Source organism: Ursus maritimus, unplaced genomic scaffold (genome assembly GCF_017311325.1).
Source record: "Ursus maritimus isolate PB19 unplaced genomic scaffold, ASM1731132v1 scaffold_16, whole genome shotgun sequence".
NCBI classification, from domain to species: Eukaryota; Metazoa; Chordata; class Mammalia; order Carnivora; family Ursidae; genus Ursus; species Ursus maritimus.
In genome coordinates, this window is record NW_024424008.1 from 3,899,688 (window position 1) to 3,914,370 (window position 14,683).

Here is a 14,683-nt window from a genome sequence, read left to right on the forward strand (position 1 = left end):
CTGTGGGCGCTGCTGAAGGGTGGCTTCGTCCTGATCCCACGGGCAGCACTGGAGCACGGAGCGACGCCTCAGACGTGTCCCACCCGGCAGCAACGGGGTGCGTTTGTCGTTGCTCCTCAGTCGCTGTTTCCTTCAGTCGTTGGCTCTGGGCCACCCTGGGAGTAAGGACGTGCACTCCCCGTCATTGCAGTCAGCTGTGTTCCTTTCAGTGCGGAGCAATCTTCAAAAGAGCAAGGCAGTGAACGTTCGCAGCTAGCTCTCGGAGGAGCAGTTCACTGGCTTGGCAAGAGAGCTCTGGGAAAGGCGCAGAAATGTCTGTCCAGCTTTAAAAGCCCCGTTTTGCTGTTACCTACAGCTTGCTGGACGGTTGCATCGCCTCTGTTCGCACTGAGCTGCTGTTAGCACCGAGTGGAGGACGCCCAAAGCAAGTGTCTCTCCTCATAGAATTCCTTCTTAATTTTTCTCTGGGTTTTAACCCAAGACTTCTTGGATAGGTGGCATTTGTTCTGAACCTTGAAAAATGAGCAAGAGTTTGAATAAGTAAACTCGGGAAAAGGGATTTTCAGAAAGAATAGACTTCAGTATGAAGAAAGTGCAGAATTTAATCAGGAGACAGCGTATTGACTGGCTTGCCACAATTATTGAGGGTTATGAGAGTAGATACTGGAGAAAAGACTTGATAGTACGTTAGGTGGAAAATAGCACAGATGGTGGAGACCACGCTGATGAGCGAGGCAATTAGAAGCCATGGTGAGTCTCATGAATGGCAGTGCAGTGACTGGGGATTTTCTTTTTCAGCAAGATCCTCCCCAGCAGAGTGGCCTCAGGAGAAAGAAATCACAGTGCTCATGCTGCGTGTTCATTTTCTTCCTACTCGCCTTCTTCTGAACACTTCCCGGGCGCTAGCTTCTCAAGACCCGCCATTCTCTTGCCCTGTGTTTAGGGCAGAGGAGATCTGAGGGACTTGGCATATTTTCAGAATTATAAAATAATTATATTTTACTTCCGTAAAGTTACGTCCCCTGAGGGAATATCTACATCCCAAGATATAGTTTTAACAAGTTGAGTTTCCATCATTTTGATTGTCATTAAGAAGAAGTGCGAACATCACTGGAAATTCTCTATGGTAGGTCAAGATTTAAAAACCTTTTTGAGGACATCACACTGGGTATTAGATCCACAGAGCATAAGACTTCTGGTGTCTAAAGCACTGGTCTCCAGATAATGGTCTCCAGTGGCCCAAGAAATCTCATTAAAATTTTCGTGGTACTGAGTTCCATCCTTAAGAAATGGAGAAGACACAGCCTTTTATGTGATAGGAGACTCTAATGTCAAAGGGGACAATCGCTTGAAAATTATCCCTGAATTAGGGCATATATGAACTCATAGGAAGAACTTCAGAAAACCATACTTGAGTTGTAATACTGTACGTTCTTCCTCCAGCTTATGCCTTATGATTTTAAAGAACTGGGAGGTGATCTTCCTTCTGTGGAAGGTAGGAATTTTAGAGTTGCTTTACTCCCTACAATGAACATTTTTCTATATCCTCTAATAATTAAGTACCCATGGTGTTAATAGCCTGTTAGAGGGTATTAAAGAAACTGGCCTCAGAGAAGCTGGAAATTAAGAATGTTGTCAATTCCCTACTCCTGGTAGAGATGAAATCCAAAACTCTCCACAGGGGAAGATTTGAAGAACTGAAAACAAAGGAATAGGATAGTAAGCTCAAGGTAAAATTCAGGTTAATAAAGATGGTAAGGCTTGGGAAAAACAAATAGAAGAGCTGGAAAAATGGATAGGCATCTTGCTCTCCAGTACCTACCAGCATCAGGAAGAATAGAAATAATGTCATATTGACATAATCTTCTATCACTACTGTACCAGAATAGAATGAAAAAGAAAACAGAATTTACCATCAACACGTATGAACAGAAAGTTTCATGAATGTTTTCAACCAAAAATAATGAGAAATGTCGTGCGGAGTACAGACACCCACACAGCCTGGACCTTTTTCTTCTCAGAGAGGCTTGCCAAAAACTTGTAGTGGATGTGAGCAGAGATGTGTTGTTTTCATAAGGCTTCTCTGGTGATATTGGCATGCCCCTTAGCAGATGATCACATATGTTGGTCAAATGTGATTCAACACGGCAGTAAATAGGGATCATGTCTAGAGTTCACAAATGGTAGTTTCTTTCTCCTAGACTTTAAGCAACCACTGCTAGTGTATTGAGAAATTTATTTGTTCACCTCTTGTAAAATAAAATAAGCAAGAATGTAGGAAACATCTATACATGTATTCACACTACTAGGTGACATTCTTCCTCTTAAAAAAATTTATTAGAGAATGTGTGCATGCAAGCAACGGGAGGTGGGGGGTAGGGGGAGGGACAGAGGGAGAGAAAAAGAGAACCCTCAAGCAGGCTCCCCTCTGAGTGTAGAGCTCAAAACAGGACTTGATCCCAGGACCCTGAGATCATGACCTGAGCTGAAATCAGGAGTTGAATGCTTAACCAACTGAGCCACCCAGGTGCCCTAATAGGTGACATTATTCTTAATATCTATTTAGAGAGCAACCAACCATATTCAGGACATGTCCACACAAAATAAGTACTAAGCCGACCAAGTAGTGTATCGATGAGTACACTGACGTAATAATTATGGAGGCTTTCCAGAGAATAGATTGTTTCATTTTTTCCTTCAGATTTTGTTGTTGTTGTTTTTTAAGATTTTTTTTTAAGATTTTTTAAAATTTATTTGACAGAGATAGACAGCCAGCGAGAGAGGGAACACAAGCAGGGGGAGTGGGAGAGGAAGAAGCAGGCTCCCAGTGGTGGAGCCTGATGTGGGGCTCGATCCTGGAACGCCGGGATCACGCCCTGAGCCGAAGGCAGATGCCTCACGACTGTGCTACCCAGGCGCCCCTTCCTTCAGATTTTGAACTAATCTTAGTAAAAACTGTGCATTCATGAGGCTCATGTTACAAATTGGGGGACATAAAATTTTAAAATAAATCTCTGCCCTGTCTAATATAGGTGTCAAGCTAAAACATTTTTTTAATTTAAGATTTAAAATAAACCCTCCTCTTAATCACAATAAAATGGGATGTAAATCTAAAAGAAGAAATGACCAACATAGGCAGGGAGGTCTGGGGAGGCTTCAGAGGGAAGAGACATCACATTGTTTGTTCATGAGAGCTAAGTTTTTAGTGGGCATAGGAGGACAGGAAGAACATTTTAAGTTATAGAAAACAACATGTGCAAAGTAGAAGAGCCATGAAGGACATATGGTTTTTTGGAAACAGTGGGATGTTTCCCCTCTAGGGAAGGGTGACAGCAGGAAATGAAGCTGGACAGGTGAGACCTTGAATGCCATGCTAGGGCACTTTCGTGAGAGAGGTTTTATTATTATTAAGCAAGTGTGTCCCCAGACTCTGGCTGCCTTGCTGTGAACATACTGTGTGCACACTTGCAGCTGTATCACCTTCAGCAACTCAGGTAACTCGCTAAGCCATAGTTTCCTCACCATAAATGTGGTCATAACAGCTCTTATTTCTTAGGATAGCTGCGAGGGTGTAGGAGATTGTATAACTGACTCATGCAATAAAGGTTAGAAGTTATTAGAATTATCTGGTGTGTAAGCAAAGGGGATCTGAAAGAAGTCTACGTTGAAAAGATGTAGTGTGATTATAGATAGAACATAGAAAAGCTGGTGGTAGGGGGCGCCTGGGTTGCTCAGTCGGTTGAGTGTCTGACTCTTGGTTTTGGCTCAGGTCATGATCTCAGGGTCCTGAGATCAAGCCCCACGTTGGGCTCCAAGCTCAATGGGAAGTCTGCTTAAGATTCTCTCTCTTCCTCTGCCTCTACCCCTCGCCCTGCATGTGCTCGCTCTCTCTTCAAATACATAGGGGCGCCTGGGTGGCTCAGTCGATTAAGCATCTGCCTTCGGCTCAGGTCATGATCTTGGGGTTCTGGGACGGAATGCTGCATGGGGCTCCCTGCTCAGTGGGGAGCCTGCTTCTGCCTCTCTCTCTGCCCCTCCCCCCGACTTATGCTCTCTTTCTTGAATAAATAAAATCTTAAAAAATAATAAAATCTTTAGAAAAGAAAAGCTGATGGTACATGAAGGATAGAACTGGAAGAGGAAAAGGTGAGGCTGTTACAGAAATTCAAATGAGAGGTAGAGTAAAATGTAAGAGACATTTTTTAGTTAGGATCCTAGAATCTAGAAAATGTAGGCAACAAAAGAGAATAAGGAATCAAATTAATCTAAATGAGGGCCTGAAAAGTGGGTAAAAGTCTGACGGGAAATAAAATGGTGCAGGGGAAACAGAGGCAGAGGGAACAGCATGTAAGAAGGCACAGCAGCGTGAGGCTCGCGATACGCTCGGGAAAGGGAGGGCGCTGCTGCCGGGTTGGGTGGGTAGAAGGAGGTGATAGAGCTGAGCCAGGAGCAATGTTTACGGACCAGTTGTGATGAGGATTGGGCATCATGCTGGGGTATTTGGATTTCCTTCTATACACAGCGTGTAGCTATGCACTATTTTTGACACTCTCAGTGACTTAACATATCCTGTGTTTAGGAATCTAACATCCGATCACAGGGTGGTGAATGAAATGAAAATGCAACAGATTTGTGACTAATGGACAACTATGCAGGTACCATATTCACCCTGTGGGAAAGGTCCAGGAGAAGAGCAGGGGAAATAAAAACAAAAACAAACAACAACAAAAACAAAGATGAGAGCAAAGAGACATCTGGAATTTTGGAAGTGACTTATTGGTTAAAGGATCGGGAAGGAGTCAAAATGGGTCTGATGGTGGCTCTCTGATGTGTGTAACGCAATCTGGAAATACAGGAGAAAACTCTGACATGTGGGGAAATATGGACAGGTCTGTTCTGAAAAACTTGCATTCGACACTTGAAGAACACTCTCGCACTGGAAATGTGCCGGAGGATGTTGGAGATTCTTTTTTGGTAGTAGCAGAAGTTGAAGAGTCCTACAAGGTAAGTGGTAGCTGAAGCAGTGAGAATGGAAAACATTTCCTTTAGAGGTAAATAGGGAAACCTTCGGAGGAACAGGAGCCTGGTATGGTCTCAAAGACAATCCATATGGGTCTAGGTTGAAGATTGCTCAGGTGGGTGAGTTCGCCACGTAGGGACTATGTGTTGGCTGTGAACTGTACCGTTCTCTCCTGACCTTCCCCTGTTGGTGGCTTATTGACATTCTAGTCTCCATTTAAGCATGTCACCTCCTCAGAGAGGGGACTTCTCTTACTTCACAGACAAAAACAGTCACTGACTCTCACATCACAGATCCTATGTGTCTGGCTTCCTATTGTTTCCCGTGTGCAAAAATGCCTGGCACATCGCGTGCATTTAGTCAGTACGTATTGAATGAATTCATGACTTCTGTAGTCACTTCACCACCCTGTACCTTGCTTTCATCTTTTTAGAAATCAGAATGAAAATTCCACATAGACTTGTGAGGATTACATGAGACAGCTTTATCTAACCCCACCATGTTATAGGTATTAAGTGGGTGCTGGTTACCTGGCCTGACTCCTCTTGTATTCTTTGCCCAAACTACAATGCAAATAGAAAACAGCAACTCTTCAACCATCAATATATTTGTTTTCTTCTTCTTTTGTTTTTAATCTTTGTGATTCCTACAGAATAATTTCCAGCCAGGGGTTATCTTGTTCTCTTGTACACCCCTTCGGTTTCCACTGCTGATTCTTTACTATCTTTCTTTCCCTTCAACTTTAACAGTGACTGAAATTAAAATTAAAATTCTTTTGTCTTCCTATCACTTTTCTGTCCTCACCTCTTATAAGATCAGACGCCGAATGAACAATCTAAATAGAACTACGATTTGCCAAATTGATCTGAAGAATTTGAGTTGGTTCTATTCAGATCTGCACTTCAAAGTAAACCATATAACAAGTATACCTGCTAGAAAATGTCCTGGATGTTTTGCTAAAAATTCAAAACTTGACTAGAATGTTAGGACTGCAATACGCCATTCTAGAATGAGACACTACCTTCAAAATCATTTTGAATTCAAACTAGACTGTTATATTAGGCATTTGGAAAAAAAATTTTCAATGAGAAATTCTTAAGCACTTAAACATTATTGATATGTATTAAAAGCTAATGATATTATATATCTCAAGCTTCAAATACTGCCACGGATAGAACCTAGCAGAAGTTATATGTTGCATTCGTTTTTATGGTCTAGTCGTTCCTACAGTTACCACCTTTGGAACTGCTTCATGATGATGCACTGATGAAAAAGGATTGGATTGACTTCCCTAAATTTTTTATTTTTTATTTTTCTTAAAGGTAATGGCCTTTTTTTTTTTTTTAAAGATTTCATTTATTTATTTGACAGAGACAGCCAGCGAGAGAGGGAACACAAGCAGGGGGAGTGGGAGAGGAAGAAGCAGGCTCCTAGCAGAGGAGCCTGATGTGAGGCTCCATCCCAGGACTCTGGGATCACGCCCTGAGCCGAAGGCAGACGCTTAACGAGTGAGCCACCCAGGCGCCCCAACTTCCCTAAATTTTTAAATGCCATATTCATTGTAAAGAATTTAAATGATTGGATTATATTGCTTATTTAATCAATAGTTTACTGAGCACTCCTAAGTACCAGGTTACCAGTAGATCTCAAAAAGTATTTGAAAATGTGGCATCACAAAATCAAGTGGGTGAGAACAAAGCAATGTCATTCAAGTTTTCCTGCTTACGTGCACATCCTGATCGGAAAAGAGAGAGATAAGAGTGCTTTTGTGAGTAGAATCCAAGAAGATATTTGGTCATTTATACAGCTTCTCATACTAGCATCATTCTCATCACGCTGACTCTTGAACTGACTTCCGTCAGTTGCATTTAGGGTCCCTTTCTCAGGCTCTCCCATGAAGGGTTGCCTGAAACGTGCCCCAGGTCCCTTGACTAAAGTCTAGGTGACATCTGTGCTGCAGCAGCTTTTTACAGTCGTCTGAGTTTTAGCCTCAGGAAGCGCTCCAACTTTGGAAAACTGTCGCTGCCTCCGCACCAAGAAGATGAGCAATCATACCACAGTGAGCACATTCCTTCTGTGGGGCTTTTCCAGTTTCCCAGACTTGCGGGGTCTCCTCTTTGTGATGATTTTCTTCTCCCATGGGACCATCCTGACTGCAAATGTGTCCATAATGGTGGCCGTCAAGCTCAGCCACAACCTTCACACCCCCATGTGCTTTTTCCTCTGTGGCCTGTCCCTTTCTGAAACCTGTAGCACTATGGCAATCATCCCCCGCACGTTAGCGGACTTGCTCTCTGACAGCAAGACCATTTCTCTTCCCGAGTGTGCCACGCAGATGTTTGTCTTCTTTGGCTTGGCAGCCAATAACTGCTTCATCATGGCTGCCATGTCCTATGACCGTTACACTGCCATTCACAAGCCACTGCACTACCCCATCTTGATGACCCATAAGATCTGCTTTCAGTTCATCACGGCCTCTTGGATGGTTGGCTTCCTGGTTTCTCTGTGCATCGTCATCGTTGTATTCAACTTGTCTTTCTGTGACTCCAACACCATCCAGCACTTCTCCTGTGATATCTCGCCTGTGGTCTCCCTTGCCTGTGACTACACCTCCCGTCACGAAATGGTTATTTTTGGGCTCTCTGCCTTTGTGTTGGCGGGCAGCTGTGTCTTCATCGTGATGTCCTGTGTCTTCATTGTGTCCACAGTTGTGAAGATGCCCTCTGCTGAGGGGAGGTATAAGGCCTTCTCCACTTGCTCCGCCCACCTCACTGTGGTGTGCATACACTACGGATTTGCTGGCTTCGTCTACCTGAGGCCCAAGGACAGGGACTCGTTCCGTGAGGACATGCTGATGGCTGTCACCTATACAGTGCTGACACCTCTGCTTAACCCCATCGTTTACAGTCTCAGAAACAAAGAAATGCAGACGGCCCTAAGGAAGGTGCTGGGCAAGACAGGTTCATCCCTCAGAGGGTGAATAAAAGGACACCGGACACTTAAAATTGTATAGACTGCTGATAAATAGAAGTGGAAAAAGTAGAGTATTCCCAATAAAATCATCACTTTGGGTACAAAGCAATTGAAGTATTAACTAATTACCTGATATATCCTGACATCACCATTTTTTCTAGTACAAAGAGTGTATAGTTTTAAAATATGTGTAAATATGTGGTGTACGCATGTATGCATATCAGCATGCTTAAAGAATCCAAACATGTTTTTAGCACAGTATTTTCACGGTAGGTGTCTGGTGTCCTTTCTAAAAACTTTTTGACTAGCCCTATATTGAATATTTTCTCCTACTTTTTTCCAGAGGTTCATAGCTGTGCATTTTACATCTAGGTCCATGTCCTATCTGTGTTGGTCCTTATGTAAGGAGTGAGGTTTATGTCGAGGTGCTTCTGCCCTCCATGGTGTCTCATTGCTCCAGCACCATTTGTTGAAAGGCCTTCCTCCTTTCACTGGATTGCTTTTGTACCTTTAAAAAAAAAGTCAGTTGGGCACGCTTGTGTCGGTCTTTGTCTGGGTTCTTTAGTCAGCCTCCGTGATCTGTGTGTCCTTTCTTCCACAAGTACCACCCTGCCCTGATGACCGTCGCTAAAGTAAGCCTTAATATCACATGACGTGATTCTTCCCACCCTATTCTTGTCTTTCCAAAGTATTTTATATATTCTAGGACCTTTCCTTTTTAGTAATGTAAGCATTTAGTGCTATAAATTTCCCTCTCTGCACTGCTTTACCTGAACCTCACATGTTTTGATATGTTGCTTTTTATTTTCATCTGTTGTATGTATTTTTTAAATACTGAAGTCCTGGGTCTTTTTTTATCATTTATTTTCTGTTTAGCAAACTTCCTTTAACAATTATGTAAGCTCGCTTTGTTAAGAATAACTTCTCATGGCTTTCTTTCATCTGAAGTGTCTTTATCACGCCATCTCTGAAGGCTACACTTTGCCAGTCGTAAATTTACATTTGACATTTCTTTGCTTTTACTACAGACAGTTCATCACTTATGATGGTTTTGACTTGTGGTTTTTTGACTTTACATTGGTGTGAAAGCAATATGCATTTAGTAGAAATCCTACTTCAAATTTTGAATTTGGATCTCTTCCCATCACTCATGGTGCTGGGCAGCAGCACGGAGCCACAACTCAGCCATGCAATCAGGAAACTGATACACACACAACTGTTCTGTACTTATACAACCATCTCTTTTCACTTTCAGTACAGTATTCAATAAATTACATGAGATATTCAACACTTTATTATAAAATAGGCTTTGCGTCAGATGATTTTACCCAGCTGTGGGCTAACGTTAGCGTTCCGAGCATGTTTCAGGATGTTCTGTAGGCTGGGTGTACGATGTGCCTTTTCAACCCTGTTGAGGTGTAGCTGCAAGCGCCGTGTGAGTGTGTGTGTTCAGCTTCCTGTTGAGCGCTACTGACACAACTCTAGCAAAATGCCCCCTGCAGATGGTTGAGGTGGAAGTCCAGCTGCCCAGTCCACCCTGATGGCTCTTTCTTAGTGATAATGTGACCCTGGCTACATGCCTCCTTGCCTCTAAGTAAGCTCAGCTCCTTGTTGGGCTCCACTGTCCTTAGGGAAGGGGGAAGTAGACAGCTGGTTCACGCTGTCTTATCGCTGCAGGGTGTGGGTGAAAGCTCAGCTCGGCGGGTGCACTCCCAAGTAGGGCTGGAGGCAGGGCAAGCAGAGTACCATTAGCCCCACCTCACATTCCTTCGTTAAGTCTCATGCTGCCAGGTGACAGTGGAGGCTCATTTCCCTTTTTGGACCCAACTGACATTACCTGGGCAAGGGAATCGGAGGATGGGTGGTGTGAACATAAGCAACCTGCTTGGCCTCGCTGAGACCTGGGGGTGGGTGGCAGGTATGATTTTCCGTAGGTATTTTGAGTGAGGAAGGTATGGCCAAAAGGTTTTATAGTCTGTTAAGGCCACTCTTTTCCAGTTCTTTGACTAGGAGAAACTGGGTTTTCTTAGAGTTCTTTTTGTCTGTGCCTCTTGGTGGCTCTGGATGGGAGGCTTCGGTAGTTCCCTATCCGGGATGTAAAGAAACCCAGGGACTCACTGCTGTGTTGTTACTCAGGTCCCAGAGTCCCTAGGAGGCCGCCTTCTCCTTTCTACCTCGATAATCTTCCTGTGCGTATTCATTTTATTTATAACAAATTTTTTGTGTTGCTGTGTGTGTGTGTGTGTGTGTGTGTGTGTGTGTAACAGGAGGGGAGGACCTGAGAGGAATGGAGCCACTTCATCTTCAGTGGAACCAGAAGTGTATGCTTTCAAAATTTAGAGATATTTATCTACCTTCTAATTTATTTTTTGCCAGAAAGTTGGTCATTAGACCAAGTTAGCCTGACATATCCAGCAGAGAAATCTAGACCCTGAACTCTGAACAGTAAGGGTTGACTGGAGGGGAATGTGTCCGGGACAGATGAAAGTCCTCTAGTGGTGACGTTCTCTCCAAGAGGCCCTCAGTCCGGCCTGTCAGAGAGCGTACGCCTTAAAAGAAGGCGAAATCTTAACAGGGTATTTGTGACCTTGAGCTTTTGCTTAACCTTTATGTGCCTTAGTCACATCCTGTAAAATACAGAGTAGGAAAAAAAAAAAACTTCGTAAGGTTATTCTGAGGATTAATTGGGTGAATACGTGTAAATCCCTGCGAGCGGTACCTGGCATGTACTAAACCATCTGACAGTCTTCACCCCTGTTGCTCACACTGGTACTACTGGTACCACCGCTGTCACTAACGTTTGATTTCTAGATCTTCTAACTCTCCAGCCACGCAAATACATGAGAGAGACATTATTCAGCAGAGGGCGATGACAGAACTTTTTACTAAATGAGGCTGGGATTCTAGTTGCCACTCTGTGAAACTGTGGAGGCAGTGGCGTAGCTGTGCTGAGCACGAGTTTGTGCAAAAGCCTGTCACAGCTGTAGCAGGATCTGACCCAAGCACTCAGTCACTGGAGTCAGGCTGAAGCATTCAGATCGGTGGCCTGGTTTCTATGGCAGCAGAGTCAGTGGTTCACACCAGACAAAAACTCAGTCATCCATTCCCTTATTAATTTTTCATTCATTATGTCAAATATGCACTTACGCTTACTGTGTGCCAATTAGATGCATGGGGAAAGAACAAAGACGCGGTGTAGCTATGGAAAGCTTTCAGCATTGTGGAGAAAATAAATATTAAGTCTGTAAGTGCACTGAATATTCTGAAGAAAATACGCAGAGTTCTACAGGTGTGCTTAATTGGTTCCGGAGCCTCAGGAAGGCTTGCCAGATAGGAAACGACACTCAAGTTGGTATCTATAGCATAAGCAGGTGTTACCAAGGGGAGGGGGGTAATGAATTCAGGTAGACGCATTGCATGTGAGAGGGTGCTGAGGCAGGAGAGGCTATGGACATATTTAAGGATTTAAAAGAAGACCGAATGATTGATTCTTAGACTTTGGGTATTTGGAGACCAAGGGAAGACTGGTGAGAGATAAAAATAGAACAGGGGCTGTAGTCAGGACCTGTGAGTCATTTTAAGAATTATTGCCTTTTCAGGGGCACCTGGGTGGCTCAGTCGTTAAGCATCTGCCTTCGGCTCAGGGCATGATGCCAGAGTCCTGGGATTGAGCTCCATATCGGGCTCCTCCGCCGGGAGCCTGCTTCTTCCTCTCCCACTCCCCCTGCTTGTATTCCCTCTCTCGCTGGCTGTCTCTCTGTCAAATGAATAAATAAAATCTTTAAAAAAAAAAGAATTATTGCCTTTTCAAATGCTACCAAACATTTAAAGAAGAGTTTAATACCTATTCTACTCCAACTATTCAAAAAATAGAAGAAGGAAAACTTTCAAATTCATTCCATGAGGTGCGTATCACCCTGATACCAGAACCAAAGATACCACAAAAAGGGAGAACTACAGGACAATATCTCTGATGAAAACAGATGCAAAAATCCTCAACAAAGGACTAGCAAAGAGAATCCAACAATCCATTAAAAAAATCATTCACCACAATTAAGTGGGATTTATCCCCAGGCTGCAAGGGACAGTTCAGTATTCACGTATCAATCAACATGATACATCACATCAGTAAGAGAAAGTATAAAAACCATATGATCATCTCAATAGATGCAGAAAAAGGATTTGACAAAGTACAACATTCATTCATGATAAAAGTAGGTTTAGAGGGAACATACCTCAACATAATAAAGGCTATATATGAAAAACCCACAGCAAACATCCTACTCAATGAGGAAAAATGACAGCTTTCCCCCTAAAGTCAGGAACAAGAAGACAAGGATGTCCACTCTCACCACTTTTATTCAACATAGTACCGGAAGTCCTAGCCACAGCAATTAGACAACAAAAAGAAATAAAAGGTCTCCAAATTGGTAAGGAGGAAGTAAACCTTTCACTCTTTGCAGGTGACATGATACTATATATAGAAAACTCTAAAGACTATACCAAAAAACTATTAGAACTGACAAATGAGTTCAGTAAAGTCATAGGATACAAAATGTGCAGAAATCCATTGCATTTCTATACCCTAATAATGAAATAGAAATTAAGAAAACAATTCCATTTACAATGGCACCAAAAATAATAAGATAACTGGGAATAAACTTAACCGAACAGTTCAGTGACCTGTACTATGAAAACTATAAAACAATGATGAAAGAAATTGAACACAACACAAAGAAATGGGACGACATTCCATGCTCACGGATTGGACGAACAGGTGTTAAAATATCTATACTATCCAAAGCAATCCCTATGAAAATACCAACTGCATTTTTCACAGAACTAGAACAAAAAATCCTACAATTTATATGGAACCACAAAGACTCCAGATAGCCAAAGAAATCTTAAAAAAGAAAAGCAAAGTTGGAGCTATCATAATTCCGGACTTCAAGTTATATTACAAAAATTGTAGTAATCAAAACAGTATGGTACTGGCACAAAAAAGATACATAGGTCTATAGAACAAAATAGAAAACACAGAAATACTCTCACTGGCTGTCTCTATCTCTGTCGAATAAATAAATTAAAAAAAATCTTAAAAAAAAAAGAAAACACAGAAATATACCCACCATTATATGGTCAGTTAATCCTCGACAAATCAGGAAAGAAGTTCTGGTGGGAAAAAGACAATCTCTTCAACAATAGTGTTGGGAAAACTGGTCAGCTACATGCAAAAGAAAAACTGGACCACTCATTTATACCATACAGAAAAATAAATTCAAAATGGATTAAAGACCTAAACAGGAGACCTGAAACCATAAAAATCCTCGAAGAGAGCACAGGTAATAATTGACATCAGCCATACCTATATTTTTCTAAATGTCTCCTCAGGCAAAGCAAACAAAAGCAAAAATGAACTGTTGGGACTACATCAAAAGAAAAAGCTTCTGCACAGCAAAGAAAACAATCAACAAAATTAAAAGGCAACCTACTGAATGGGAGAAGATATTTGTAAATGACATACCTGATAAAGGTTTAGTATCCAAAACATGTAAAGAACTTACAACACCCAGAAACAAAAGAATCCAGTTAAAAAGTGGGCAGAAGACATGAACAGACATTTCTCCAAAGAAGACCTCCAGATGGCCAACAGACACATGAAAAGATGCTCAACATCACTCATCATCAGGGAAATGCAAATCAAAACCACAGTGAGATACCACCTCACACCTGTCAGAATGACTAAAATCAACAACACAAGAAACAACAGGCATTGGTGAGGATGTGGAGAAAAAGGAACCATAGTGCACTGTTGGTGGGCATGCAAACTGGTGCAACCACTGTAGAAAACAGTATGGGGGTTCCTCAACAGTTGAATATAGAAGTACCCTATAATCTAGTAATTGCACTACTAGATGTTTCCCCAAAAATACAAATATACTAATTCAAAAGGATACATGCACCCCTATGTTTATAGCAATATTATTTATAATGGCCAAATTATGGAAGCAGCCCAAGTGTCCATCAAAACATGAATGGTTAAACAAGAAGTGACATATGTATATACAATGGAGTATTAGCCATAAAAAAGAATGAAATCTTGCCATTTGCAATAACATGAATGGAGCTAGAGAATACAATGCTAAGTGAAATAAATCAATGGACAAAGATAACTACCATATGATCACACTCATGTGGAATTTAAGAAACAAAGCAAATGAACAAAGGAAAAAAAAGAGACAAAGCAAGAAACAGACTCTTAATATAGAGAACAATCTGATGGTTACCAGAGGGGAGATGGGTGGGGGGATGGGTGAAATAGGTGATGGGGACTAAGGAATGAATGCATTTGTCATCATGAGCACTGAGTGGTGTATGGAAGTGTTGAATCACTGTATTAGACACGTGAAACTAATACAACGCTGTATGTTTACTGGAATTAAAATTAAGTAAATAAAATTTGCCTTTTTTCTAAGCTCTTTGGGAGAGATTAATGAAAGAAGTCATCTATTTCGATTTATGGTCATGGTTGTATGAAGAATGAATTGGAAGAGAGTAAGAGAGGGTAGAGGGAAGCTGGTTAGGGCTGTATTAGGATTTTCCAGAGATACAGAACCAAATACATATATATGAATATATAAATACATATACAGAGAGAGAGATTTTAAGGAAGTGGCTCACATAATTGTT

General features: G+C 41.9%; 1 protein-coding gene across 1 annotated transcript; it reads left to right on the top strand.

Annotated features, from left to right (window-relative positions):
* Nucleotides 1–7,111: 7,111 nt before the first annotated feature.
* Nucleotides 7,112–8,000, top strand: LOC103656451 (olfactory receptor 10Z1-like). Its single transcript, XM_008683842.2, has one exon. It carries the CDS (start codon nucleotides 7,143–7,145, stop codon nucleotides 7,998–8,000), a length of 858 nt encoding a protein of 285 aa, XP_008682064.2. The 5' UTR covers nucleotides 7,112–7,142.
* Nucleotides 8,001–14,683: the final 6,683 nt, after the last annotated feature.